A 26338-nucleotide genomic window follows, 5' to 3' on the forward strand; every position below is an offset into this window, starting at 1 on the left:
ATGTACTGTGTAAATTTAAGTGTGTGTATATATATATATAGTAGCGTCCACAATTTAAGTATAAAAATTCATGTATATATATATATAGTAGCGTCCATGATTTAAATATAAATATTCATACATATGCATAATATGAATTTAGTATATATGGTTTAGATTAGATAGCCCTACGTACATAAATTATATGAAAAATATAAAATAGTACTAATACCCAAAATGGTAAATATATATTATACATTAAACATTCTACAAATATATATAGAGACCAACAAAATGTATTAAAGAATATTTAATTTACAAATAAATTTAATTGTATGTTCTATTGAACGTTGTCACACTTGTATATATATCTCAAATTCACAATACATGAAGCCTTAAAGAACCTTCTATTATAATTATATTTCATATAGAGTCAAAAGAGGAGGAATAGAATGCACAAAAGAACAAACAAAACAAAGCAATGTGTAGAGGTGTTTTTAATAATTCCCCTTCAACATGCCATATAATATATGATCAAGAAGCTACTTTATGATGATAATGATGATCATTGGATCGAGTTGAAGAGTTAGATGATGATCGAACATTCAACAAGTTCTTTGGTAGCACTTTGCTAAAAGTACTTCTCTTTCTTATTTCTTTCTTCTCCTCTTTCCTCACCGATTCAGACTCCGACTCTGACTCCGACTCCTGTATCAAATTGTCAATCTTATAAGTTCAATATTATACTCCGTTCAAATATACGTGACACCATTCTAATTTTCAAAATTTTCTTTTGACCGTATATGCATGTTAAATATTTTGGATTGTCCAATGTTATATTTATAGTATTTTTTTAAAATCTAATTTCAAAATTTATAACAAGCTTCACTCGAAAGTTAAACAATTGGGAAACAAAAACAATGTATAAATGAATATACATTGGTACCACTTCTGATTAATTATACTATCAATTTTAACGTCTCTATATAACATATAGTAATAACAAAGCAAGCAAGAACGTATTCAAAATGAGCAAGGTAATTGAAAGATTTGTGTATATATATATAACTTCTCCATTTTAATCTTTATCAATCCACCATGTCATGATGGAAAGATAACAATGTATTACATGTTCTGAAGAAAAAAAAAGTATTGGCAAAAAAATAAAGGAAAAGAATATTCATAATTGATAATCTTATTGAACAAAGAAAATTTATACATATCCACTCCCTTTTTAGCTATGAATTTCTTGGCTAATTTGTTTTTTCTCTAAAAGAAAAAAGAAGCAATGCAAAAGAACATAACTAATTGTGAAAATCACATGCACACCTTTGTTGATGATATTGTTGTTCCAACTGGGGTAACGTCCTTCAAGCCCACCTTATTATAACCTTCACACATTTTAACACAATTATTATGTTACCGATGGACAGCCATCGTAAAATTAGTCAATTTTTTATTGGTACATACACATACCGTCATTAATCTTCTTTGTTTCAATATCTTTATCGGTAAAATAAACCCTAAAACTCGGTGAACCAGGGAAAGCATTATCATCGTGAACCTTTTTAATCGCCCTTTGATCATCATCGTCATGACCATCACCCTCCTCTCCCTCATCATCGTGTATTAGTCTACCCTTTTCATCAATTTTTTCCGCTTCCTCAACCATTGTCTTTATTTTCGCGATCCTTTTTTCATCATTTTCATCATTATACGCCTTGGGTGCGACATAATTCAAATCAACATCACATTTTAAAGCAGAATTGGAAAGTCTATCATCATTTTCAGGCATTAACAACATAGGTTGTTTTTTTGGAGGGATATTGCATTTGTTTGATTGTTTCTTTCTAGTAGGGAAATTTGGGAGAATTGATCTATTAGGTGTGGCAACACCATTGGCATCTATCTTGGAAACGCCACAACCCATTCTAAGAAGTCTGTAAAATGGCATTTCAATTCCTTTCAAAAATAAGGAATTGAAAGGCAAGGCCTAAAGGAATGGGAAAAAGAAAGAATCTAATAAAGGTGAATATAAAATTTAAATTATCCCTCTCCATTGAATATACTAACCAACATTTTCATAACATGTGTAATTTTCTTACATAATTATGTTAGGATATAGTATGCATTTTTTATAATATGATTCATATCCTTCTTTGCTTGATAAGAGGAGTATATTACTTGCTTGCTATGAGTTTTTTTTTTACACGCTCGTGTCAATATATATCTTGTATTGTATTTTTTTAATGAATACAATATTTCTTCTGTCTTTATATAATATCACATATTCATAATTTAAATCATAAAATCCACAAGAAAAGTAGAAGTAGAGGTATTATCAAAAGGTAAGGTAATGGATAAAGTAGAATTTTTAAATAATAAGTAAAAACAAAATAAGAAGAAAATATTAAGATAATGATGCAATCATATCAAATCGCATTAATGAGTCTTTTCCTAAATATGAATTCGATCGGATCGCGTCAATGAATCTTTTCCGAATTTTAACAATACGATAGAGCAACAATCAAAAATTCGAACAAAGAATATAATACAATACATATAGAATGGTTGACAACCATCCAAACAAGGACGGTCGACGGATTCAAAGATTTAAAGTTTGTCAAAATACTTTTAAAATGACTTATGGAACTCCCGGCGGGCCATTAACTTACGGACGCTTAATGGGCTTAGAAGTCCAAAACTTGTTAAACTTATGGGCCAATCCAATCCAATACTCAATACTATTTAATTCTAGTTTATCTTCTGATTTAGGGTTTACGCAAAAAGTTCAAGCCGATAAAACTTCCGTTTAACCGGGAAAATCACTAGATTTGCTCCGTCGAAGTCTCCATGGATCCTTCATCTCTTCAGTCACCAGAATTGCAGAATTTTCTCAATGTAAGTTTTTCAGATTCGATAGATTGTATTTCTCTGTTTATACACACTCATCCAAGCACGTTTTACTGATCCATTCGGCATTCGATTTTGTTCTGGACGATTACTTGAGCTGCTTTAGGAAAATAGTATAAAATGGTACAGTGCACAATAATGCTTCATTCTGACTTTCTGTGAACATTGATATGATTTAATTGGTTCCTTTTGTTTTTCTCTTTGGCTTTGATTCATAAAGTCTAATTTTTGTGAGAGAAGATTAGGCAATCACCTGGAGTAACTCTCCAACACGAGGTAGTACTATTAAAGGAGAACCAAATTTTGACACAATTAAGTTTGTCATTTTGATGCCACTTTTGCTTTTGAGTAAAGCATTAAGGAGACTGGAAAAACTTTATATGCTGCAAATTACTATAAGGAATGAAACTAGAATCACTTAAAAGTTTCTATGAAGCTGTTTGAATAACTTTGCAGCTTATAAAACTAGTAAAACGTTATTTTTTGGGGGCTCAATTATCTTATGAAGGTCCTTTGAATGAATTTGCAGCTCTTAAACTAGTGAGAAGATAACTTTTGAGCTCATTTATCTTTATCACAGTTTGATCTTACTCAAGCTACATGAAAAGTGTAGTAGTTGCTAGTTACGAAGGATGGCTGATTATGTCCTAAGTCTTGTTGTGCCATCAATCTACCAGGAAGGCACTCAGTAAAGGTCATCTACAAGAAACTTGGATATCATGTTGGAAAAATTATGATTCGTTAAACGGTTAAAGTTGATCTTAACTCATTATTTTTGGACTTTACTTTAAATGTTTAATGAAGTAGTCTTTGATTTTCTTTTCACCAGAATTTATGGGCTGAAGTTAATTCTTGTGCTGCTTGCTATATTTTGAGGCCTGTTGGACACAACATACTAGTAAAATAGGATCTTAGTCATGTATTGCCTCAAGAATTTGTGTTTCATTCACCGAATAACAGTTTATTTCAAAGCTTATCCAGTTACTTCTAAACATTTTTTCCTCATAACTTCAGTAAATATGTTAAACTCTTCACAAAAATACATTCTGATCTTGTTCATTGCCTTTTCCTTTTTTGCCATATATTAGGCTAAGAGGTTCAGAGTGCATTGGAATCTTAAGCTACTTGAATGCAGAATCTTGTATCCCTTATAGTATTAGAATGGATATTACATGACTTGGAATTGCGTGCTGACTTGGTTTGATTAAGTTGCCCCGCCACTGGTGTTGAGCGATTTATAAAACATCAGTTCTCCAGTTAACTGTTGTTTTTTGCTTTTCTTAGGGTTCTGATATGGTTGAATGTCTTCATCTCACTAATTTTTGCTCTGCAATTCTTGATTTTCTACAGCAACAGAAAGAAAGGGCCATGATCAATGAAATGGTTGGAAAGCTTACAAGTGCTTGCTGGGATAAATGTATCACTAGCACACCTGGAAGCAAGTTCAGCTCCAGTGAATCTAATTGTCTATCTAACTGTGCACAACGTTATATGGAAATGAGCCTCATGATTGTCAAACGATTTCAGAGTATGCAGTGAAGAACGATTAGCTGCATAATATGCACACTTCACATTCCTTTGTGCCAATGAAAACTAAAATATACACTGTTGTTTACTTGGTAGCGATTACAATTCGCACAAAGGTCTGTTCTCAATATATTTATTGATGTTAGCAGATGGTTGATTTACGTAATGGATACTGTCTCTCGTTTGGGATTTTTGTAATGAGATCAATAAGTTGATTAGTTATTATGTAGTTTTTTGGGCATGAAATGTCCAAAACATGAATGGAGAATCTTGAATTTTGGACGTCTCTATTCTCTTGTAGAAATTGAATCACTAAGTTAATTTTTGTCACAAAAGTACTCATCTTTATTTAAATTTGAGTAACCTATCTTTGATCTTTATTCCTCTGAATATGATCTAAAACTTCATAGTCCCCCTTCATTCTATCCAACGACGAAACAACCGTTACAAATGGGAGGGCATTCAAAGTTAACGGAAAGACGTAAAAGGATAGGATGCCCTTTAACCTTCTTAATATTGCCTTCATATGTCAGACATGTTAATAAACTGCCTTGAAGATTCTCTTTCAGTGTTATTGTGAACGATTTTCACCTTTGAAAAAAACTGTGCCTCTAGAAAACTTTTCAAAGTCGAGGAGTGTGCACATCTGAAGTAAAATGGGGTACACATACCCAAAAAGATGAGAGAAGAGGCGATGAAGTAGAATAGAATTTGTATCTTCACAATATATCACATATAACAGTTGGAAGCCATTTCTGGTAAGAATTTTTTTTCTCTTTGCGGATTAAGCACATTTCAACAAAAGAAAACTAAACGTAGAAGGAAAATAGAATTATACACACAGCAGCACACCTCCTCAAGGATAACCTGAACCCGTCCAGTGGACAGGATCTCCTTTGGCTTTGTCAGTTGTTCTACAATAATTTAAACAACATACAGGCCAACTACTATTGATGGTTGTCAATCCGGTAAGCACTATCACTGACAGTCGTCCGATTAGACTCTCCAATTTCAGATGCCATGGCAATTACGTCAGGCGGTATATTCAAAGTTCCACTTCTTCTTCCCCAACTAGAGCGCCTAGGATGTAGGATACTACGCCCTTCAGCCAAGGTGGTGTTGCTTAGCTCTGGGGATGCAGACAAGAGCTCTTCATCCTTATCTAACTGATTATCATTTCTAGGTTGTTCTTCAAAATCATCAGTCCCTGTTGCAGTCTCATGCCAACCTGGCTTCCTTCCCATTTCTATGTCGCTCATTGTTTTCTCCAAGTTCGGACTAACAAAACCACCAGCCACTTCACGAGCTGGTATCCCAGCTTCTCTCTGAACTCTCTCCCTGAATCTGTTCCTCGAAGGAGGAATACTGGTGCAGAATATCTCTAAGAAGTTATGGATTACACCTTTGTCAAAAGGATTGACCCGCCGATCATATCTATATCTAAAGTTCTCATATGTAGACTGCAAGCGAATAGAAGACTCTCAAGTGTCAAAAACATCAAATAATCTAATCCTATAAATCCAAACGACTTCATGACTTTGAATTACTTAGACAACTGAATAAACAAAGAAAAAAGGAACATCTGAAACACTGCAGTTGTCAAGAAGAAGATATTACCTGGTTTGTGCCAATGAGGTACAGATGGAAGACAGACAAGCCACCAACAAACCAGACTGATATGAATGTATAACCAATCAACACAATGGATGCAGGAGTCTTGGCCATTGCTTTCCAGATGTTGGTCTGCTCACCATCCATGATCCTTTTAATATAGACCCAACAGAAGCCATGGACATATAAGCAAAGAAGGGTTGTCGAGAATACAAACATGAAGAAGAAGCGGTAATTCCTCTGCACCACCAAACAGAATGTAGTTCAATTTAATGGCTTAAACATCAATTAGAAATTTTGTGCTTACAGAAATAGAAGCTACGGTCAAACTAGGAAAATATTTTCCAACTTAGAGACCTAGATATCCTTTATCACAAAAAGGGAGATGACCGAGATGTTCTACCAGGATTAAGTACGGAGAAGATGTGCAGATAACATTGCAAATTAAAATATATCATCGCTAGGGAAAAATAGAAGAACAGAAAACAAGGAGTTGTCCCCCACTAAAATCACTCAATCTTTAATCTTATAATTTTAGCAAGTAAACAATTTTTAAGTTGATATACTTGATCATTACTAGGTTTCCTGTTTGACGAGAAAATTATCAAGTATCTTTTTAGCCAATACCCCAAAAAAGAAGATCATGTACTTAAGAACTAACTTGACTATAAAACTAGCTGGTGTTGTTAACCTAAAGAGTGCATGGTTTGGGAAAGTTCATGACAAACTGACAGTCGTTCAAGTGCCCCATTCTAGCTTTAAAACTTTTGAAAAGAAGAACTTAATGACCACAAAACATGTTCTTGAGGAGGCTTTGTGGATTCAGGGATAAACAAAGAGGAGAAATGATAAGAGACTGAAATCTTTTTGGGAAGACAGGCAAACCCAGCAATGCAGGACCGTTGCAACTCATGAACATAAAATAAACTGTGTATGTTATAACATGCAGATATCAAATTACTCAGAACTCAGAATCCAAGGCCTCTTTCGGGCAGCAATCAAAATATGATCCACAAAGGGGAGAATCACAAAATCAATTGATCACAAATCAAATAATGACTAATCATCACAAATTGTTGATACATACAGAACTCCAACAATTGGAGTAACAAAAAATTCCAAATACTGCATCCAGAGAAGTTAAAGAAGTTACGAGACTAATAAAAATAGGAACATTAAGTTCATGTGTTACTAACAAATTAAGAAAAAATGAGGAAATGCTATGCAAAGATAATTTTTTTCGAGAGGAATAAAAACGAAAAAGAGATTAACATATTGTAGGGTCCAACTGCAAAACAGATAAGATTTTTCAGAGATTAGAACTCACCAATCCAATACATTGCCCGACCCAGGGACAGTGATGGTCAAATCGTTCCACGCAGTTATTGCAAATTGAACAATGAGAACAGCGCGGAGGCCTATACAGCATGCAGGTATCACAATATTTGACTTTTACAGTTATTCCATTGACGTTCACGTCCTTGACGCGGGGCAAACGTAATTGTGGAGTTTGACCAGGTCCACTTTGAATACTTCCTTCAAAGTTCTCTAGCTCTGGAGGATGAGGATTGCGAGGAATAATACCAGGATCTCTTGCAGATGTCAGTAGAAGCAGGACTAAAACCTTTCAAAGAAAAACACATTTATCACGTTCTATTTTGACTCACGAATCTATAATCCCTCTTGGCGATAAAATTGAAGTTCAGGACACAACCTCATTAATAGTTCCTTCATGTTACAGAAATTAGCAAGGAACATCCAAAATCCTTTACACTTAAAGAATTATTTTTCAAACGAAGACACAAGGTCACCTGTATTAACATGATCATAAGGAAAAACCAGATAGCAGTCTATCCACTTCCCTGTGATATCCAAGAAATGAAAATAAAACTGCAAGAAACTAGACACATTCTCTAGTGCAGAGGAAACTAAAGGAATATACAAACTTACATCATCACATCACTCACTATTTTATGTCCCAAATAACAGCACTTTTCTATTTTCCATCCCCACACAATAAGCTTTTCATAACCATTATATGTATATCATGGTTAGAGATTTCCTTTTTTTTGTTGAAATGAACCATGATTAGAAATTTCTGTTCTATAAAATTAATTAAGTCCACCCAACAGTCCAACACAATAACAATTGAGGCAAGTTATCATCTGGCAAATTAGCAAATAGATGAAACCAATCTGCGTTCCATACAAGGACTTTCACTTTTGTTTCTAAAGTAGACTGCAGCACATCTTCCGCTTAGTATTAGCCTTATTTAGTGCAGTCGATTTATCAAGTTGATCCAGAATGCAGTTAATTTATGAAACAATATCCATCTTTGTTTAGTTGCAACTATTCATTTAGTTCAATTAGAAAAAATTGGCAGAAGATTAACTTGGTCCTTTTTAACACAACAGCATCTTCAAAATATAATCTGCATTGTACATAAAAAATAGCTAACCTCTTGCTTAATTGCTATACCCTTTTTTCCTTCTACATAAAGGTGGTTTATGGGATGCTCTGACCATTTTATATGTTTGACATAATTATTCATGCAATCCACATCTATTATAATTTATAAGTATGTATTCAATCCATATTGCCTGAAATTAATAAGATAATTACAAGGAGAATTCTTGTTAATAAGAATTCATGCACTAATGGATATGGAGTATCTAGGAAAGGGTTAGGTTGGTTGAGCAATGGACTGCCAAACTGAGTTGATCACCAGAGGCATCTAATCATACTAGAACGAATGAGCATGTAAATTTAAGCCATTGGGCATGCTCCAGACCACCTGGTGATATTTTAGAATGTAAAGAGTAGATACTAGTCAAAAGAACAATATTCCTAGAAGTTTCTCAGCAGATGAGGTTATGGATTTATCATAATAATCAAGCTACAATGTTAAGCAACGACAAAAAGTTTCTTGCAATTAGATCACAATTAATAAATCATAGCAAGCCAGTCTATTTGACAAATTATCAACATTTACAATTAATGTGCAAATGAAACTTGTTTGTTCATGAATCACCACACATACTTTAATGCCCAAACTGAATGTGAATGCAAGAAAGAAAAAGAACAGCTATGTAAACAACACAGCTTTTACATAATTTGAAAGAATGTATAGTCAAGTGAGCATGAGAAACTACTCGTAGAATTCCATTATCTGAAAATGATCAAAAGGCACAATACTTGCTTTGATTCCACCAGCTAACACAGCCAATATGACCCTAAAATATTTGAAATCATGCTTACAGAATATAAGCTTAATTACGGACAAAAAAATATAAGCACTTACATATACTGTAAAAACAACAGCTACGACCATGATAGACCACCCCCAATGACCAGCAAAGTCATCTACAAGTTTCCTTGCAACAAATACACAAAACACAGCAACTGGGGCAACTATAAGGAAGATAGTCATAAAGAGTGATCTCACATCAGGCCCAAATATGAACCTTCCTTGAAGACAAAATTTCTGCATAATCAAAAGGCAATACTTAAATTAAGAGAGATTAAGCAAAATCACGAAATATGCTAATTAAGACAGCAAAAATGCAAAAAAAAAAAAAAAAGTCAAAATTTTAGCAACAAACAACAATATAGCTAACTGGGATAACACACTAATTATATATGTTAGTCTTTATGGCAAAAGGCAATGTCCGTAAAGTTCCAATGTTCCATTAGCAGTAAAAAATTTTACTTAATGTAATTGTAGTCTGTAGGTACCTATTTTGTTTTGCAGAAAATTCTGGAAATATATAGTATATAACTTTCTTTTATTGGAGTAGCTGCTGGTTTTTTCCCCATCTTTGATAACTTGGGGTAGCTTATGGTTTTTTCCCCTTCTTTGATAACTTGGGGTAGATTATGGTTTTTCTTCTTTCTTTCCCTTCATTCTTCAATAACTTGGGGTAGATTATGGTTTTTCTTCTTTTCTTTCCTTCATTCTTCAATAACTTGGTGTAGATTAGTCTCCAAAAGAAAAAACCTGAGGTAGCTTCCATCAAGTCATTTAATTTTTTTTATGATCACGCACCTCCACTAAATCCATGAGATACCTGTCACCTCACACCCGCAACAAGTACTAGGTAATTTTGTCCACCAAGGCTAGGACAGATGGGAAGAATCACCTAGTGTTTTTGTCTCCGCCTAGGATTTAAACCTGAGGCCTCATGGCTCTCAACCACTTCATTGACTGCTAGGCCACACCCTTGGGTGCTTTAATTCTGTTTAGTAGTAGTTCATCTAGATGAGGAGAAGATATTGGGGTCAACAAGTACTGCCTCAGTGTTTCCTTTTTCCTCCGTAGAGAGTCGGAAGAATGCAGCAATTCTGCTTTTCGGACTCTCGTATTTATTAATGATCCCCGAAGAGATTCCTCAGGTTAGTGGAACAACTCTTACAACTTTTATTCATTGTACTTTTGATCTTCAGGTTATGGAGACATCAATAACTCCATTAGATACTTGCTACCTACCGACATAGGTATGCGGTAACTCTGTCCACCAATCTTAGGCAAATGAAAAGAAATCACAAATCATTTTGTCTCTGCAGTATACTCGCATTTGCAGCCTAAGTCTAGACATACATGGTCTTTAGACCACTAGAGACTACAGCGCATAATTTGATGCAATCTCAATCATATACTGACTCTTAACAACGTTGAAACCTCATCACTCAAGAATTCGCTACCCTAGATGCAGAGATCTTTCCTCAACTAATGCACAACCTAGCAAGATCACTTTCCCTCTAATAATGATTTTAAGTTCCGTATGACTTTTCTCAATGAACTTAATTAGCTCAAACAGACTCTTATCTAAAATCCAAATGGCATGTCATCATAAACCACTGGTGAACCTCATTCCACCACCAAAATAAATTGAAAAAAGGAAACAAAATACTATCCCCTTACTTGCGTATTCTTACAGGACAAAACTTGAAAAGGTAGATAATAGATACTTAGTAAATGGATTAGCTGTCAGGTGGCACCACCTGAACTTACAGTCTAATGGTGCCAGTTTAAGTATTCCACACAATAAGTATGCGTTCAATTGTCATTGTCCCTTTCCCCTCGCTTGAACTCAAAGTGAAAAAAAGAGAAATGGTAGAAAATGGAAGGTTGAGAACAGAGTTAACAACACAAAATTGTCATCAAAAACTTATTTTTGGACGCTAAAATCGACCACGTGAAATACAAAAATATGGACTATAAACAACTAATTCAACAGCCTGTTCAACTAATCTGAAAACGATGCAAATAATGAAATCGAAATTCCGGTAAATCCAACAATCTCGAGAAAATTTAGAGATCAAAATTACAAATCGATTCCGCTAAAACCGATAAGTTCAATCATCAAACTCATACAATACATTGAGAACAATTTAAGCAGAAAAAAACACAATACCACACTCATAATCATTATAAAACCTAAAATATGCTTAAAAGTAGGATGAGCAAAGCAAAACAAAATCGAGTACTTACATTACTGCCTTTCCAGGTCTGGTACATCCGGAGAAACGCCGTATTTTCAACTGCGCCACCATCGGAACCCGTACTCCTCGGCGGAGCGACTCCATTCATGTCTTTTTTTTGGTCTCTGTAACAAGAAAAAAAATTGGGGAAGAAAAAAAAAAGCTGTACAAAATGAATCGGGAAAAGGTCAAATGAAAAGAAAGCAAAAAAGGGAAATGAAAAAAGGCGGCTTTTTATTTGTTTATTTTTTTCTCTCTTTAACTTTTATTATTACTACTGCTTCACTATTTCTTCTATTTTGGGTTCTTTGCAGGGGGTTTGACTGAAATTCTGGCAAATGGCAAAACGTTGACTGCGTCAGCCACGAGGGATAATGCCGTCAGATCACGGCGACACTCCATTGTATAAAAGCAAAAATGGACGGTGGCGGCGTTAATGTACACAAATTCAAATGGAAAAAAATATTTCATCCTATAGACTATAACTATAATATACAACCTTTGGTTAATTTGAATATATATATATATATATATATTGTTTGATTATATACTGTACTAATCATGTCACTTTAATTTGAAATTAAATTGAATAATATTTCTAATCTTTTTTTTTGAGGTATATATTAATATTTCAAAGTTTTGGACAAATGACTTGTCGTATTATCATCTCATTTAATAGTTATGTATAATTTGAAATAACATTTTTTATTTTTGTATAAGAACCATTTCGCTTTTGGTAAACTCCAAATTAAAGAAAGATGAAAATAAAATGTATCACTATTTGTCAAAATTTTAAACACATACTTTTTTAAAATAAAAGGGTATTTTCTTGTTTTGTACATGTTCAAAACGCTTTAATTTTTTTGAATTAATATATTTTTAGAGTCCATGCTTAATTTTTTTTGATTAATTTCAAATATCATCTTTTAAATATTATTTATACCTAATATCAACAAAAAATTGAGCAAAATTAAAATATTATTTATACCTAATATCAACAAAAAATTGAGCATGAGGAGTGAGTGGCAATTGAAATGATTGAAGGCAAGTATTTTAATTTGTGGAATTAAGTGGGGGACAAATTATGGAATTGCCGACTCTTTCTCTTTCTGTGGGGTGGCATTGGTGAAAGTTAACACCAATTAAGATTATTTTATATGAGGAAGTCATAATTAGGAATTGTCACATCATAAACATATGAAAAAAGAATTGGAATCATGAGTTTAACCAATATCACAGTATAATTTGAAATCCTTTAATTTCAGTTTTATGGTAACACTAATTTGTAAGAGACGAAAAAACAAAAAGATATGTAGTAAATTAATATTCTCGTTAAGTTATATATCAATCGTTTTTGAAATATGAAGATAAATAGTCAAGTAAATAAAAAATTAAAAGATAAACTTTGAATTTTATTAGAAATCAAACTGTCAGAAACATAAAAAAAAATCAAAAGTTGGTTGTAAAAGATTTGATGTTAACAAACTTTATATCTTAAAACCAATAAGCAAAAATCTTTTACTAATTCATTAAAAACCATTTATGATTCAATAATGCTTAAAAACAATTGCCACCGGTAATGGCTTCAACTATGCTCTAATAAATTATGTTTGATTCCTTTTTTTTTTTTAAAAAAAAAAACAAAATAAATGGTTCATAATTAAGTATTAAAGGTCCAAATTTTTATGGATCAGAATCTAACAAACACAATATAATTAGATAAATGCAAAAATTAGTTATTGTCGCAATCAGTTGTGGGGTTTCTGTTTATGAAATAAAAATATCTTATTAGCCTTAATTTGGGAATTTTCAACATAGTCATCCATTTGAAGATATTGAGTAGTTTACCAACTAATTGGGTATTTGAGTTGACCCAAAATCATATAGGTGTCTAAAGAAAAAAAAAATAGAATATGTTTTAAACAGCACATTTTGTATTAAATTAATTAATTGGAAAATTATTATAATAGATATTATGTGCGATGCCAACTGCCAACAACCAACGTCGAGTGCCATGCCAACTATACAATTAATTTTACTCATTCGTTGTCTCTTATTTTTATTTGAAAAAATAAAGTGAAAGACCCTAAATTGATACATGTAGGAATGTGTATCATATACGAAGATTTTCTAAGAAAGATATTATTGCATCCTAAAATTGCAAACTCGGAGTAATTTCACATGAATTCTATTTTCAAAAAAGTAATTCAAAGCAACCTAATAAAGAGTAACTGAACTATAAAAACAACAAAATAGTAAAGTAATAATTAATAAAGATGACAAATAGTAACAAAATGAAAAGTGTGAGATACAACAAAGTGCTAACACAAATTGAAGGTCAACAAACTATAAGATTAATACTACGACTGGTAATACGAACAAACAATGAGACAACACATTGGACTCGTACCCGCCAACAGACAACATTGAATTTGTACCCGCCAACAGACAACGAAACAACACATTAGACTTGTACCTGCCAACGGATAACAAAACAATACATTGGATTTGTACCCGCAATCTTATGGTTGGAGTTGAATGACACTTGCCAAATAAATTATGACTTTAACGTTGATGAATAAAGCCCATGCCAACCAAATACCCAATTATTCAAGTTTATTGGCCCAATTAAGCGCTGGACTCCTTGGGCCTGGGCTTATCTAAAATAATTTCAAGGCTCAAACATTAAAAAAAAAAAAAAAGGTCCTACCGGGAGTCGAACCCAGGTCGCTGGATTCAAAGTCCAGAGTGCTAACCACTACACCATAGAACCCAACATGTTGCAGTATTGCAGATTTTAATATTAATATAAACTAAGTAGCTCCCAAGTTCCAAGTTGAGTTGTATTGAGATGCGGCGCAGCTATGTAGACTTAAAGAATGATCACTTGAATATCTTTATCGAAAAATTATATAGAACAAATAAAACATAATATGGTACATATAGGTCAAAACAAAAATAACATTTTAGAAATTTTAAAATAAATTTTGAATACCCTTTGACAAAATTCATAGCATAGTCATTAGTATTGAGACCCTTTTTGCTAATAAAACACCACTTAGATGTTTTTCTAATTCAAATGAATAAATAAAAAATATTAATTTAAGTTCCAATAACTAAATTGTGCTTTCAATTATCGTCAAAAGTCGGGGGAAAAAGATTATCTTCAAAGATGCTGTGAAATTTGAATTTTAAATTCATCATGATTTAACTTTTGAAATCGAGTTAGTTGGAACGGATAACCATTTTCTTTACTCAAACATGTCAAAGCAAAAGAGAACTAAAAGAAAGGAAAAAAGAGATGATGGAAATGTGCATATCAATTCACTAATATTATGTAAAATAAACCTTTGCGATTCAAATCCTTTCTTAAATCCTCACATATAATAGAAGCTTAATGCATCGAGCCACAGAGTTATTCATTTTGATTTGGAGTGAGGATTAATTAGCCACGTCGTCCTGTATGGCTTCAAATATAATAGGAAAAAATTACATAATTTTGAACTGCTGAAATATATTAAGAGGACACTAGCCATCCACAAAATCCTAAATTAAAGCTTCGTCCTCTTGTTGTCTCCCATTATTTTCCTTTTCTAAATGTAAAAAAGGTGGATATATACAGGATTAATCTTATCCAAAAAAATATGAAGAAAAGCAAAGCCAACATGATATAAGATATAGTTCAAGATTTTGATCAATTCATAAAAGGTAGCAAAGTGTTAGAATTAGTTATTAGGCCTACCTTACAACCCAAAAGCTAGCTCATAGAGAGAACGATTGTCCAAACCTTATTAGCAGGGGCGAAGGCAGCATGTCTTTAGGGGGTTCATCTGACCCCCTTCGGCAGAAAATATTACTATATATATATGGTTAAAATTATTTTTAAATGTATATAATAGATGTCAAACCTCCTTCGACTAGTTCATATGTTTATTCCTTCACCACTGCTTACAAGGAATCTATTCATCTCATTAGCCACCGATGTGAAACACGCCCAGTATGGATAATTTTAATTTTGGGGGTCTAACGTCGAGTTAGACGGACTCTGTTTTGATACCACATTGAATTGGTCCTTAAAAAGTTGTTGAAAGAGAATTTCTCCGCATATATCAATTTTCTTAAAGAAACATACGTCTCTTCCTTCATCCCTAATATGATTTATTATTTTGGAATTTCCCAATATGATTAATTATTTTGGATTTTGATTTATTTTCTAAATAATCAATTTAGGGCAAAATATGCACCATATCATATCAAAGTATTGTCTATGTAAAATTGGAAATTTATCGATAATTTCTAGCTAATTCATCGGCGAAAAGCTCCTTTCTAGTTCAGTTTTTCTTATATATCATCACTAAATCAAGTTAGCATAAGATTTTTGTTATTTAATTAGTTTGAAAATTTTGTTTGTCACTATTTTTTTTTCCTAATAGTTATATATAAACTAAAAACACCATAAATTTATTTGAAATCTTATATATCTCGAACGATTAAGGAAATAACGATAATACTTTTTGGATCCGACTCCCCTTCACTACCCCTTTCTTCTATAAACATGAAACTAGATTCATTTAATTATACTAGGTACTACACAGATTATTGACGCAACGTAACCCACCTACAAGACAAGATAAGCCTACTAATAAAGCTTCCAAAGCAAATCATGTGATCATTTTCATCACCTACATACAGTACTATAGTAAATATATTGTCCTTGTTATAAAAAAAAAATTAAAGGCAAGGATTATATATAATTGATTCAATACATTATTAATGCCAAATGGCAAACATTAGTTGGTCCTTCCATCATTCCTGGATTGATTTTTTGCTGATTAGGAACACATTTTGTCATCAGAAAAAATAATTATATATGATATTTTTTTTTAATTCGTCGTCCCTCTAAAAAAGACGTTTTTATATATAATATAATAATTTAATTTTAAAATATTTTAGATGTTTATGAATAAGTTATAGCTATATAAACATCTTTTTAGATCATATAATTTATTTTTTTACATAAATTAAAACGAAAAGAAGCAACATAATTAATCACGGGCAAGATTAGTGCCCCTTTGGATTGAAAGATGAGTCGATGACATAATAAAAGCGTTACATAGGGCCCTTTGTAAAGATAATAATTATTAAACACCTCATTAAAAAGTGCTTTTATTTGTTTTTTATTTTAAAGAAATTGAAAGAGAAATATAGTGTAGATCATAAATAGAAGTTCTCCACTAATGACACTTACTATATAAACATGTCAAATGAGCCATCGCTAAGGCAAAATATCTCTTTCTTTAATTAGTTATAAAAAAAATGGCTGGATTTTCTGACCACTGGACCTTTGCATTTGGTGTCCTCGGTAATATTTCATTCGTTTCAATTTATATTGTTACACGAAAAAAAATGAATTATCAAATGATTGCATGGAATATTCTAATTTATAATTTACGTACATATTTTGCAGGAAACATAATCTCATTTTTCGTTTTCCTTTCCCCACTGTATGTCTCTTGTTCATTAAATTCATTTTTATCATCCTCCAATGTTTTTTTAATTGTCTCAATATATCAATTAATTTGCATAATTATGCTTGTAATACAGGCCAACATTTTATAATATTTACAAGAAAAAATCAACAGAAGGTTATCAATCAATTCCATACGTGGTTGCACTATTTAGTGCAATGCTTTGGATTTACTATGCATTTCTCAAGACCAACACCACACTTCTCGTCACTATTAACACTTTTGGATGCTTCATTGAAACTTTATACGTTGGCTTCTACCTTTTCTATGCACCAAAGAAAGCCAGGGTGAGCTTTTCTATATACTAAGTACTTTCAGAATATATCAGATCACTTGAAAGATAATTACACGTAACTGTTCGAAATTTAATTTTTGACTTTGCTAATGTAGGTCCAAACTATAAAACTACTTCTTTTATTAGTAGTTGGTGGTTTTGGAGCTATTATCCTCATCACTCAATTTCTATTCAAAGGAGCAATCCGTGCCCAAATTGTTGGATGGATTTGCCTTGTGTTTTCCTTATGTGTTTTTGTAGCACCATTATGCATAGTGGTAAGTTTATTAATACATATTATTGAATTTAACTTATTGTACAAATTTTTCACACTATCAGGTCACTTAACAAATAATTATAGATAGCTATACGTCTACAATAAGTATAATTGGTTATCTACAAAATAAATTAGCAAACTTAAATTACATGGATAATATAAAAGATATTTATACAATCAATACATGAAAATGATGTTGAATTTCTTATTTAATGCAGAGACAAGTAATCAAAACAAAGAGTGTGGAATACATGCCGTTTCTTCTCTCTGTTTTCCTCACTTTAAGTGCTGTTATGTGGTTTTTTTATGGTCTTCTATTGAAAGACTTCAACATTGCGGTAAGTTCAATTGATACTTTGATTTCCTATTGATAACACACATTCTCTTTCCGTTTTAATTTATTAGTCTTATTTTCTTTATATTCCCTTTTTTTAAAAAAATATTATTTTTCAACAACTTTTTAATCATAATCGTCCATATAACATGTTCAAAAACATAAGATTAAATGATACATCACCCATCTTAAATTAAAACAAAAGTATATTTTTTTGAGCTCTAGAACTAATATTATATACTTTTTTTCCTTTCTTATTTTTTGGTTGAATAGATTCCAAATGTGTTGGGATTTATCTTTGGTATTCTCCAAATGATACTCTATGTGATGTACAACAAGAAAGAGGAAGTTGTTATAAAGGAGCAGAATCTTCCAGAACTAAAAGACCATGTTATAATCATAGAGGATGACAAGAAGAAGCTTCCAGAACTAAGTGAAGAGCAAATTATTAACATAATTAAACTTGGTTCACTTGTTTATTCAGAGAAAAATTGTGGAAATTTAACTGATGTTGCTAAATATGACAAGGTTGTTTCCAAGCTGCAAACTGTGGAAGCTTGACACTTTGTAAATTTGTTTGGTAATTTGTAAATTTGCAAGCATCTTTATATTAAGCCAAATACAAGGATTATTGGCTTATTTTGATTTGATTTGTATTGTATTTACATAATTAGTGCTTAATTATCAACTGTAAATTATGTTTGCCCATTAATATTTCAAGCTCTAATTGTGATCACTTTTTGATATAGTCAGACTTTTCTATAATAATACTATTTTATTATGATGCAAAGTTTTATTTGATATCAACTTTCATATTAAGTTACATTACAGATTTCTCAACAATAATACTTTATATAAAACAAAAAATCTTGCTATAAGCTATAGCGGGTAAAATATACCAAAAAAACCAACTTTGTTAGAAAGATATTTTATTATTTATTGAGAATAAATATGTATGTTTATTGAAATGAATAAAAATGTCCTTATGAATCAAAATATTAACTACAAGGATCTTTTTAAATCAAACCGTTTTGAATGACAATTTTATTTATTTCACATAATTAAAGACATTTTTTTTATCTTTTTCCCTAAATCAAATAAAACCATACAATTACCATTCACCAAAAAGGCTAGCATATATTTTAAATGCTTTTTCCTTTCATTGTAGTATATTTCGTATTGAACTTATATTTACATATATTTAACGATTTTGATTCATTTAATTGAAGAAAATTGAATGATAAAAGATTAAAGTAACAAGTATATATTAACCCTAATTGGGATCACAATGAAAAGTTTGAGACTTTTAGCATGTTTTTAAAAGTTAAAGGCGGCTTATCAAACTTTTAATGAAAAAGAAGTGAGTCTGTCAAGTAGCCGAAGCTATTTTTGATAAGTTGAAAAACACCAATTAATATTGACAAAAATAACTTTTAAATTAAATACCCAAATATAAACAACTTTTCTCTTAATGTACCTTTATAAAAATAATACTTCTTATAAAAAAATAATAATTTTCAAAATAGAAGTTTTTGATCAAATAAACTAGTGAACCCACGGAAAGGTACCAAATCTACCTGCTCCGCTGCTCGGACAAACTTGGTATAGTGTCTTTTCTTTATCAGAGGTGGTATAATAGTATTGCAATTACTCTATCAGTATGAGTCACGTTATCTGAATGTAACAGTATAGTAATACTTTATGAATCTTGTCTTCTCCATTTTCCACCAAGTTCTTATTTTATTAAACACACTTAGACATGTATATGAGGAAATTAATGGATTTGATTAAATCAAAAGTCTAATTATAATTTAAATAATAAATATTTCATATTAATTAGGTTAATCTTTATTCAAATTTCCAGTGGTTCTTTCTCTTTAAAATTAGCTATCGTAGAGAATTATATGACAAACAATTTAGCTTTTAAATTTCTCCTCTTTTTTTTGTAAAAAAAAAGGAAGATAAATACTGCTTAGGGAAAAAAAAATAGGAAGAAAAAGAAAAGTTGATAATATTTTCGTGATGAACAACATATTATATTGATATAATTGTGGCATTATTAATTATTTTATGAAGTAATAATTACCTAAATTTTAATTTAATGAATTAAATCATAAGACTTCAAATTTGAGCCTTTGGTAGAAAAATATTTTAATTTTTCCTCTTTGCATGCAATTTAAAATGAGTAAAAAGAATATACTTGCAACTTGAATAAAGTTAAAATCACCAATTGTACCAGCCTTTTTAAATTCAACTTTATTTGATGCAGTACGTAAAAAGAAAATTAGAGAAACCTAAATAATAGAATGCTAATATTTAAAAAAAAAAAGAAAAAAAGAATGAGAGGATGAAAATTTATGTATACATATTTTGTGATTGAAGATTAAGGATACAATTGTATGCGCCACGTCCTTGTTTCAATCATGATTTGGAAAGTATATATAAAGTTGGACGGAAGATAAATATTGTCCAGAAGAATTGAAGGGAAAGCTAGAAAGATTATTCAGGGTTCTTTTAGTATAATAAAATAAAGTCGATAACATTAGTATAAAGTGAAATTTATGAAGTATAGATAGATCTTAAGAAAATTATGAGATAGATACAATAATCGAATAAATTTATATTTGTATGCTATAGCAAAGCTTGCATAATTGCGCTCCATAGCAAACATAGAAACTGTATAATTCGCTATACATATACAGTTGAAGCAAATTGTATAAAACGAAGTGTATAAAACAAGAAAGAGAAAGAGACTTTGGCAGAGAACTGTATAAAAACAAAGTGTATAAAACGAATTGTATTATTATAAGTGTATAGAACAATTATATACAATTTGAATTTGTATAAAATGAGAAAGAGAGAAAGACAAAAGAGACTTGACAAGGAATATACAATTGAATCGAATCGTATAAAACGAGAAAGAGAGAAATTAGATACAATTCGAAAATTCTATAAAACGAGAAAGAGAGAAAGGCAAAAGAAACTGGGCAGGGAGTATTTTTATTGTATAATTATAAGTGTATAGGACGAAAATATATGTACTTGCGTGTGTATATACAATTTTCTCACGCTTTATACAGACAGAAACACAATTTATACATTTCGCTTCTGTTTGTATAAGTGAGAAAGGCGAGGTTGGCGAGCGAGATTTGGGAGAGTGGCGAGCGAAATCTGGAAGAGGGAAGAGAGGGGAACAAAAATATATGTATTTATACAATTTTCTATGCTTTATACAATTAGAAACAATTTTTATATACTTGTGTTTGTATAAAAAGTGAGGAAGCGAGCAAAAGATTGAAGAGTGGCGAGCGAGATATTTGGGAGAGAGGTGCCTGACAATTTTTTGCAAACGTTTGCTATGGAGCACAATTAAATCAAACCCTAGCTACTCCATTTATCTTAGGTTATTAATTTGCTATTATATACAATTTTTCCTTATATATTGGGTATTTTTTTTCTCTATTGCGTGGAAATCATCTCCCCATCATCCTCATATGAATTAGGTTTGCTCCATGTTTTGAATTTAGCACTAAAAATAAACATTAATCATTTGCTCGTGAAGGTCGACTTTCAGGTATTACTAAAGTATTAAACCGATGCACTCACCTGTTTATCCGAATTGCAGGTCAATGCTCCTACGGATGGGAGGATCAATAATAAAGCATATAATGAGAAAGACTAACTTAGTAGCAGACATATTAGCCGAACATGGAAGGAAGACTATGGATCCAAATATGCCTATGAACAATTTGTTTGTTTTTGAAGCATCTCCTTCTTTTACAAAAGCTCTTGAAAAAGATGCAAATGAAACTATATCGTTTTGATTAGTTTCTCTTTTTATGGATGAACCTACTATTTAATTAATAAAATCCTTCCAATTCCAAAACAAAAAAAATTAATTTATTATCATATAAAAATTTATAGCTCAAAAAATAAAACATAAAAAGACTATTCTAAATCGAACGCAACTAATAATAATTTATCTCCTCACCAATTATTAACTATTTTAACTTTGCATAGCCGTTCAACATCGTGAAGTATTGAACAAGAGGCAGGAATCAGAATTATAACCACAGTGTATTATTGATGCCACATGGCAAACATTGATTGGTCACTGATCTCCATCACTATGTGATCCATTCTTTTTGCTGAGTAAAAGCACAATTCGTACAGCAAATAAAAGGGGAATCTAACGTACAGTTTAGTGTGTGTTCACTATAAAAAAAAGATTTCCAAATTTTTAACAATTTTTTTTTACTTACAAAAAGGGGCTTCATAAAATAAGTGAAATGACTTCTATAACAAAAAAAGAAAAAAAAAATAAGCTCATTAGTTTAATTATGTCTTCCTTATCTTCTAATATATCTTATTATCCCTCTACTCTCTAAAACCCTCCTCTTCACCGGTTCAGATTAGCTCGCCTTTTATAATATTTATTTAAATTATGTTTAAAAAATTTTAAAATAATATTTTCAAGAAACATTATCCACGATATTGAACACCCCCTTATGCATGAATTATAAGCTTAGTGCGGCCTCTATGGATTGGTAGATGACATAACAAAAGTTCCATATGGGGCCTGTTTCTTTTAAGATATGAAACCCTGCCACTTACACCCCAAAAAAAGAAAAGTTAGCTATAGACAAGGTTGAAAGGTTCTTTATTTTATTTTTTATAAAGAAATAATAAAGTGAAGTAATTCTCAGAATTAAATTTGAAATTAAATTTCTATTTCATTTGATTGAAGGTATTATTAATTTCAAAAAAAATAAAGTATAAATTTAATATTAACATCTTCTACGTAATGAGATGGAATAAAATAATTTTAAAATTATAATTTTGAGATAATTTAATTCACGAATTAAATAAGAATACGATAAAGAGAAGATCTCCACTAATAGCACCTACTTTCCTACTCTTGCTATATATATAACATGTACTTATCAAGCCACCTTCATTCATTGTCAAATAGAACTCTACCAATTTATTGAAATTATATCATCAAGTAATACAGCAAGCCAAGGCATTTTTTCTTAGAAAAAAAAAATAATGGCTGATTTTTCTGTCCACTGGGTTTTTGCATTTGGTGTGCTAGGTAAAAAAAATCATTTTTATTTATTTTTATGTTTTCTTCCAATTATTCATTAATAACGTCACAAATAATGATTGTTTTACCTTCTTTTGTTCTATTTTGCAGGAAACATAATCTCCTTTTTCGTTTTCCTTTCTCCACTGTATGTCTCTTGATCCTTATGTTCCTATTCTTCTTTCTAATGTACGTATTTTGCGTAACAACTTGCGCGATCGATCGATTAATTAATAATTTAATATCATATACTTTTATATGTCTTGCAGGCCAACATTTTATAAGATGTACAAAAAGAAATCAACGGAAGGCTATCAATCAATTCCATACATGGTTGCTTTATTAAGTGCAATGCTTTGGATTTACTATGCATTTCTCAAGACCAACACTACACTTCTCATCACTATTAACACTTTTGGATGCTTTGTCGAAATTATGTATATTGGCTTTTACCTTTTCTATGCATCAAAGGAAGCCAGGGTAAGTATTTTCGATTGTACAATAAAAACGTAAAAGAAGTATTTTAAAATATCAGATCAACTAAAAAATAACTTAATTTTTGACTTGGCTAGTGTATTTTATTAATGCAGGTCCAAACTGTAAAGTTACTTCTTTTATTAGTGGTTGGTGGCTTTGGAGCTATTGTCCTAGTGAGCCAATTTTTATTCGAAGGAGCAGTTCGTGTACAAGTGGTTGGGTGTATTTCCCTTATTTGTTCCTTGTGTGTTTTTGTAGCACCTTTATGCATAGTGGTAAGTTTATACATACATATTGTTAGAAACATTTTAACTTATTATATAAAATTTTTGCACTATCAGATCAGCTAAAAGATAATAATTATATGTAACTGTTCACAGTCGGTAGGATTTATTATCTATCAAATAAAATAAGTTAGCAAACTTGTTACAACATGTTAAATTACATCGATATGGTAAAAAAAATAATTATACTATAAATACAGGAAACTGATGTTGACTCTCTTATTTAATGCAGAAACAAGTAATCAAAACGAAGAGTGTGGAATATATGCCATTTCTCCTCTCTGTTTTCCTCACTTTAAGTGCTGTTATGTGGTTCTTTTATGGTATTCTATTAGAAGACTTCTACATTGCTGTAAGTTTTCTTGTTTCTTTTTTTAACTTCGTTGATTTCTCAGATAGTCACTCAACTAATAGTTATTAAAAAATGGAGATTTTCTGAGATAATAACTATATGTTGAATGACTAAAAATGAACTCTGTTCACGACTTTTATATGTATTTATTGAAATATGATACTAATATTTTCCCTTGCTCTCTCTCTCTTTTTAAATTAATAGATTCCAAATGTATTGGGGTTCATATTTGGTATTCTTCAAATGGTGCTCTATGTGATGTACTACAACAAGAAAGAGGAAGAGTTTGTAAAGGAGAAGAATCTTCCAGACCTAAAAAGCCATGTGATAATCTTACACAATGATAAGAAGTTTCCAGAACTAAGTGAAGAGCAAATTATTGAAATTGTGAAACTTGGTTCACTGATTTCATGTACACAAAAGTTTGATTTGGACTTGTGTCTGCATGAAAATATAGCTGAAGATCATAAAAAGCTGCGGAAAACACTCGAAATATGAGAGTATCCTATATATAGTAAATTGTTTGATAACTGGGCATATCAATTGAACATATAAATTTAAATTATATACACTGACGTGTACGTGTACGCAAACTACTGTATTTACTATGATGATTCTTTAAGTACCAAATGTAATTATTTTTCTCCGATAATTCAAGCTTTGTAGTCCGATCAGCTCCTAATCTTGTATCACCTCTAATTTTACTAATAATTTTGCTTTTACTAATTAGAAGCATACCAATTATAAAGAACTTAAAAATCCAACATTGGGCTAGCTTAAGAGCTGTAAAAAATAGGTTGGCCCACCATAAGAGTTATTTGTTCTAGTTGCTATTTTTGTTTTCTACAACAATAACTTTTTTGTAGATATAAATTTATATTTTTACATCATAATTGATTATTTTTTTCGTAGATAGAAATAGTTGAATCCATTTTAAAAAAAAATATAAGTGATTAGTCATTACCAAGAGTAGTTATTTAAAATATATAATCATTTCCATTAATGAGTAAACTGATGACTTGCCATTAGCTCAAAGAGTTGATTCTATTCTTCAATCTGACTAACTACCAACAATCCATGATTATATAGGGAAATATAAACTTACACCATATATCAGTAATTATTAATCAAGCCATATGCATACTATGGATCTAAATTTGTTACAACTTCAAAAGTATTAATATTACTCGATCTTTAATAAACTCTAAGGTAATGTGATGTCAATCGACTATATATGCCTTAATTCTAAATTAGTATGTGTGAATAATTTATCATTGTAAAATGCTATAGATATTCTTATGATGACAGAGTTTCCCATAGTAGATAACCTTATAAAACATCCATTGTATATTGATGTGTCACTATTTTTGCCTTTTAGGTGAGCATTTTTGCGCATTGGATAAACTCATTGTATATTGATGTGTGAACTCTCGTAAAACAGAGATTAACTTACATTATTCTTGATCTATTGAAATTTGAATCCGATTTCCTATACTTCATGTGAAAAATGATTAAGTTAATCTTTGGAACAATATCATAGATTTTTTTAATATAGTTTCTAGAATAGTCTAGCAATGTCTAGAATAATTATCTTAAGGAAATATCTAGATATCTATTATAGAGAAGTTACCTTGAAGAAATATCTAGATATTTTAGAGAGTTAGATATTTGTAATAAAAGATAGAATAGTCTAAATGTTGTAATATCTAGAAACATCCCATACAGGTTTATATAAATAAGGGTGACATTAGTCATTTGTATGTAACCCAAAAACTACCCAAGAACAACTCAAATTAAATAGTTTTCTTCCATAACAAAGTTCTCTTATTTAAAATAATCTTTCTTCTTTCTAGCTTTCTCTTCTTTAATTGAATCTTCTAGTCTTAGTTAACGATTTTGGACAAGCAGAAGATTTCCTAATTATACTTTTCTTATGTTATTCAATACACTTCATTAATCATTAGGGCATACCATTAAATGTGACTAGTACAACTAGAATAAAATGTATGCATTTCAATTTCACGAACGTAGAGTGGTCCAAAGATTAAGTGATATGCGACTATGACTTGTTAATAATTGAGTTTGATGTATAAGTTATAATTGGTATAATCAATCATGTAAAATTATAAAAATGTTGAGAACATTTAAATATTCCAAACCCCTTCAAGGTGATGGAATATATATATATATATATATATATATATATATATATATA

The 26338-nt window shown here is 30.9% G+C and overlaps 5 protein-coding genes and 1 non-coding gene across 6 annotated transcripts; 3 read left to right on the forward strand and 3 right to left on the reverse strand.

Annotated features, from left to right (window-relative positions):
- Window positions 1-278: 278 nt before the first annotated feature.
- LOC107022853 lies at window positions 279-1986 on the reverse strand. The gene is made up of 3 exons (XM_015223432.2): window positions 1456-1986; window positions 1309-1370; window positions 279-687 (listed from the first exon to the last, which is right to left on the reverse strand). Exons 1-3 carry the CDS (start codon window positions 1931-1933, stop codon window positions 514-516), a joined length of 714 nt encoding a protein of 237 aa, XP_015078918.1. The 5' UTR covers window positions 1934-1986; the 3' UTR covers window positions 279-513.
- A 737-nt stretch (window positions 1987-2723) lies between these two features.
- LOC107021409 (mitochondrial import inner membrane translocase subunit TIM8-like) lies at window positions 2724-4705 on the forward strand. Its single transcript, XM_015222069.2, has 2 exons — window positions 2724-2880; window positions 4243-4705. The coding sequence occupies exons 1-2, from the start codon at window positions 2833-2835 to the stop codon at window positions 4429-4431; spliced, it is 237 nt and encodes a 78-aa protein (XP_015077555.1). The 5' UTR covers window positions 2724-2832; the 3' UTR covers window positions 4432-4705.
- A 409-nt stretch (window positions 4706-5114) lies between these two features.
- LOC107021062 (probable protein S-acyltransferase 7) lies at window positions 5115-11746 on the reverse strand. The gene is made up of 5 exons (XM_015221642.2): window positions 11522-11746; window positions 9332-9514; window positions 7358-7654; window positions 6037-6270; window positions 5115-5879 (listed from the first exon to the last, which is right to left on the reverse strand). The coding sequence occupies exons 1-5, from the start codon at window positions 11618-11620 to the stop codon at window positions 5367-5369; spliced, it is 1326 nt and encodes a 441-aa protein (XP_015077128.1). The 5' UTR covers window positions 11621-11746; the 3' UTR covers window positions 5115-5366.
- A 2466-nt stretch (window positions 11747-14212) lies between these two features.
- On the reverse strand, window positions 14213-14284 carry TRNAQ-UUG. The gene has a single exon. It is a non-coding gene; the product is annotated as a tRNA-Gln (tRNA).
- A 2448-nt stretch (window positions 14285-16732) lies between these two features.
- Window positions 16733-18668, forward strand: LOC107021506 (bidirectional sugar transporter SWEET12-like). Its single transcript, XM_015222181.2, has 6 exons — window positions 16733-16873; window positions 16979-17015; window positions 17116-17326; window positions 17430-17591; window positions 17809-17928; window positions 18198-18668. The coding sequence occupies exons 1-6, from the start codon at window positions 16828-16830 to the stop codon at window positions 18483-18485; spliced, it is 864 nt and encodes a 287-aa protein (XP_015077667.1). The 5' UTR covers window positions 16733-16827; the 3' UTR covers window positions 18486-18668.
- Window positions 18669-22870: 4202 nt separating this feature from the next.
- On the forward strand, window positions 22871-24805 carry LOC107021504 (bidirectional sugar transporter SWEET9-like). Its single transcript, XM_015222180.2, has 6 exons — window positions 22871-23019; window positions 23122-23158; window positions 23280-23490; window positions 23601-23762; window positions 24004-24123; window positions 24328-24805. The coding sequence occupies exons 1-6, from the start codon at window positions 22974-22976 to the stop codon at window positions 24619-24621; spliced, it is 870 nt and encodes a 289-aa protein (XP_015077666.1). The 5' UTR covers window positions 22871-22973; the 3' UTR covers window positions 24622-24805.
- Window positions 24806-26338: the final 1533 nt, after the last annotated feature.

Source organism: Solanum pennellii, chromosome 6 (genome assembly GCF_001406875.1).
Source record: "Solanum pennellii chromosome 6, SPENNV200".
Lineage (NCBI taxonomy): Eukaryota > Viridiplantae > Streptophyta > Magnoliopsida > Solanales > Solanaceae > Solanum > Solanum pennellii.

Coding starts and splice junctions, on each gene's coding strand:
- LOC107021506 (XM_015222181.2), top strand. CDS start 16,828: ATGGCTGGATTTTCTGACCACTGGACCTTTGCATTTGGTGTCCTCG. Junction 16,874..16,978: donor CTTTGCATTTGGTGTCCTCG/GTAATATTTCAT, acceptor CATATTTTGCAG/GAAACATAATCTCATTTTTC. Junction 17,016..17,115: donor TTCGTTTTCCTTTCCCCACT/GTATGTCTCTTG, acceptor CTTGTAATACAG/GCCAACATTTTATAATATTT.
- LOC107021504 (XM_015222180.2), top strand. CDS start 22,974: ATGGCTGATTTTTCTGTCCACTGGGTTTTTGCATTTGGTGTGCTAG. Junction 23,020..23,121: donor TTTTGCATTTGGTGTGCTAG/GTAAAAAAAATC, acceptor TCTATTTTGCAG/GAAACATAATCTCCTTTTTC. Junction 23,491..23,600: donor ATGCATCAAAGGAAGCCAGG/GTAAGTATTTTC, acceptor TTATTAATGCAG/GTCCAAACTGTAAAGTTACT.
- LOC107021062 (XM_015221642.2), bottom strand. CDS start 11,620: ATGAATGGAGTCGCTCCGCCGAGGAGTACGGGTTCCGATGGTGGCGCA. Junction 7,655..9,331: donor CTGTTGTTTTTACAGTATAT/GTAAGTGCTTAT, acceptor TTTCTTTGAAAG/GTTTTAGTCCTGCTTCTACT. Junction 6,271..7,357: donor TCGGGCAATGTATTGGATTG/GTGAGTTCTAAT, acceptor TTGGTGGTGCAG/AGGAATTACCGCTTCTTCTT.
- LOC107021409 (XM_015222069.2), top strand. CDS start 2,833: ATGGATCCTTCATCTCTTCAGTCACCAGAATTGCAGAATTTTCTCAAT. Junction 2,881..4,242: donor AATTGCAGAATTTTCTCAAT/GTAAGTTTTTCA, acceptor GATTTTCTACAG/CAACAGAAAGAAAGGGCCAT.
- LOC107022853 (XM_015223432.2), bottom strand. CDS start 1,933: ATGCCATTTTACAGACTTCTTAGAATGGGTTGTGGCGTTTCCAAGATA. Junction 1,371..1,455: donor AACAAAGAAGATTAATGACG/GTATGTGTATGT, acceptor AAATGTGTGAAG/GTTATAATAAGGTGGGCTTG. Junction 688..1,308: donor CAACAATATCATCAACAAAG/GTGTGCATGTGA, acceptor AATTTGATACAG/GAGTCGGAGTCAGAGTCGGA.